This window comes from Solanum pennellii, chromosome 5, assembly GCF_001406875.1.
Source record: "Solanum pennellii chromosome 5, SPENNV200".
In the NCBI taxonomy this organism is placed as follows: domain Eukaryota; kingdom Viridiplantae; phylum Streptophyta; class Magnoliopsida; order Solanales; family Solanaceae; genus Solanum; species Solanum pennellii.
Genome location: NC_028641.1, coordinates 12,475,637 through 12,477,854, shown reverse-complemented (window position 1 = coordinate 12,477,854; position 2,218 = coordinate 12,475,637). Strand labels below are relative to the sequence as shown.

Here is a 2,218-nt window from a genome sequence, read left to right as displayed (position 1 = left end):
TATATATATATATATATATATATATATATATATATATATTGAAAGATCTCCTCAAATTTTAACTAACACATTAGGCAATTTTTATGCCAAAATTAATGCCTTTAATTTGTGTAATACCACTAGCTGGTTTTTAAAGATGCTAGCTTCAGACGGTTTATTTCTTGCTCTCTTTTTATTATTCTTTTTGGAGGGGAGACACAAACAAAAATGAGGTAGAGAGGATATACTATAGGTTGAAAAGATTGCATGAATGCAAATTGTTTCCCTTTTGTCTTAAAAGTTCCAAAAGAAAACTAGAAATGGTTGTGTCAATCACCATTGCCATGAATCGATCTATTGATCTTTGATATACAAACAACTAGCTTTTCAACTATGCATATGGAAAAAATGCATATATAGTCCCCAACTAATTAATGATGGATGTATAGAACATGATGATACAACAAGCAAAGAAATGTATACATAAGTTTTAACTCAACTTTACTAGATCAACTGATATATTCACACACAATAGAGTTAAAGAAGATAATGAAAAATTCAGTGGAATTTCACAAGTGTAGTCTAAAAGAGTGATGTGTATGCAATCTTACTCCTACCTTGTGCACGTAGAGAGATTGTTCTTAATGAGACTATCAACTTGAGTAATGATATTAAAAATATATAAAGCAGATAAAAAGTTTCATAAATGTTCCATGGGGAAGGGGAATGCATTATAAAAGTAAAAGAGAAGCTAGGTAGCATACAAAGGGTAAGTGAAGTGGTAGCGGATCTGCGTCCACGAAATCTTCCTTTTCTTGAACCAACACGATAACCATTATTCATCTCTCTCTTAACAGATATCTCTCTCTCTCTCTAAATCTATAGTATGTGGCTGTTGGAAAGTTAAAATGACCATATATATATCGCTAAAATATTTAAGAAAAAGAGGGTGGGGGGGAGGGGGGGACGACATGTGGAAGCACCACATAATGAACGAGATAAATAGGCATTCACAGTTAGGCAGATGAGTATTGAATGATAACGACATAATTATATACTACTACTACTTCTTCCTTCCCAACAGAAGTGTTACTTTAGCTCCTTTCACGCTTATTAAGGAAATTAATAAATTGAAGGGATAATTTACTAACTTACCTTTATTTATTAGATGTTTTAAAAATTGAGAACTATTAAGAAGTTTCCCTTTTACTATTCTCCTTTCTCAACAATTTATAGTTCCAATCCTACTCAAAAATTCTGTCAAAGTTGCACATTTTGATGAAAAAAACTCCTCATCCAATACATAAAGTAACTATGTATAGACCCCTCAATTCTTGTTGAAGTAAATGTTTAAATTTGTATAAAAAATAATTCTAAGAAAAGTTAAATATGATTCAATGTGTTGTAAGCAAGATATCTAGTGAAACTCTCATGAAACATATTGGACCTATTATGGGATTCCATCATATTCTCCAAGAGGGACACTTATGCATAGTCAAAGGTGGATCAATTCATCATCTTCATCTTAAACCATGGTATATGTGAAATGTTAACACATTTGAAGCTATGAAGGTGTATTTTTAAGCTACCTATTAATAGCATATGTGCGATTCAATATCTTTGTCTTGGATTCTCTAATATTGTTATCCTTCAGTTAGAGCTTTCTTTGATACTTGAGACGTTGAAGTTGAATTTTTGTGTTGATGTTAATTCTGTTTGTTTGGTGTCTCCAAAGTTTGTTGAAAAGCTTTTATAATTTACAATATTCTTTCATAACTTACAAGAAACTACATTTAGTCGTTCATCGAAATTTATCTGATGAGTTAATTCATATCTTCCTAACGTGTTGTCAAATTTATTAGTTTTTCTTGAGATTAGCAAGTGATGACTACATTTCTACAAATATAACTCTAACAATAGTATCAACCAAGAGGGTTCAGCCTACACCAAGAAGTTCTTATTTTCTCCAACTCTTTGAATGCATTATTTATGCAAAGTGTGTAGAGTTACCCATACCAGGAATGGGTGAATTGGACACATTTAGGTGGATTTAAGATGGATTGGATTAACACTTGGGTTTCCATGTATGGCCTTGAAGAATGCTTGACTAAGTTAAAGATATGTGAACTGAACATACAAGTACGCATCTTAGGCACTCGTAGCATTCTCCAGGTGCACAATAACAAGGTAACAATTGTGATCGGAATTGGATATGGCACAAGATAGAGCAACGACCCAT

At 32.2% G+C, this 2,218-nt stretch overlaps 1 protein-coding gene across 1 annotated transcript in view; it reads right to left on the bottom strand.

Moving 5' to 3' along the window:
* The window catches only part of LOC107019319 (nuclear transcription factor Y subunit B-2-like), a 2,222-nt gene extending 1,394 nt beyond the window's left edge, over nt 1-828 (bottom strand). Inside the window, exon 1 of the mRNA XM_015219848.2 lies at nt 744-828. Within this exon, the coding sequence (XP_015075334.1) occupies nt 744-822 (79 nt within the window). The 5' untranslated portion in view covers nt 823-828. The remainder of the gene's footprint in view (nt 1-743) is intronic.
* Nucleotides 829-2,218: the final 1,390 nt, after the last annotated feature.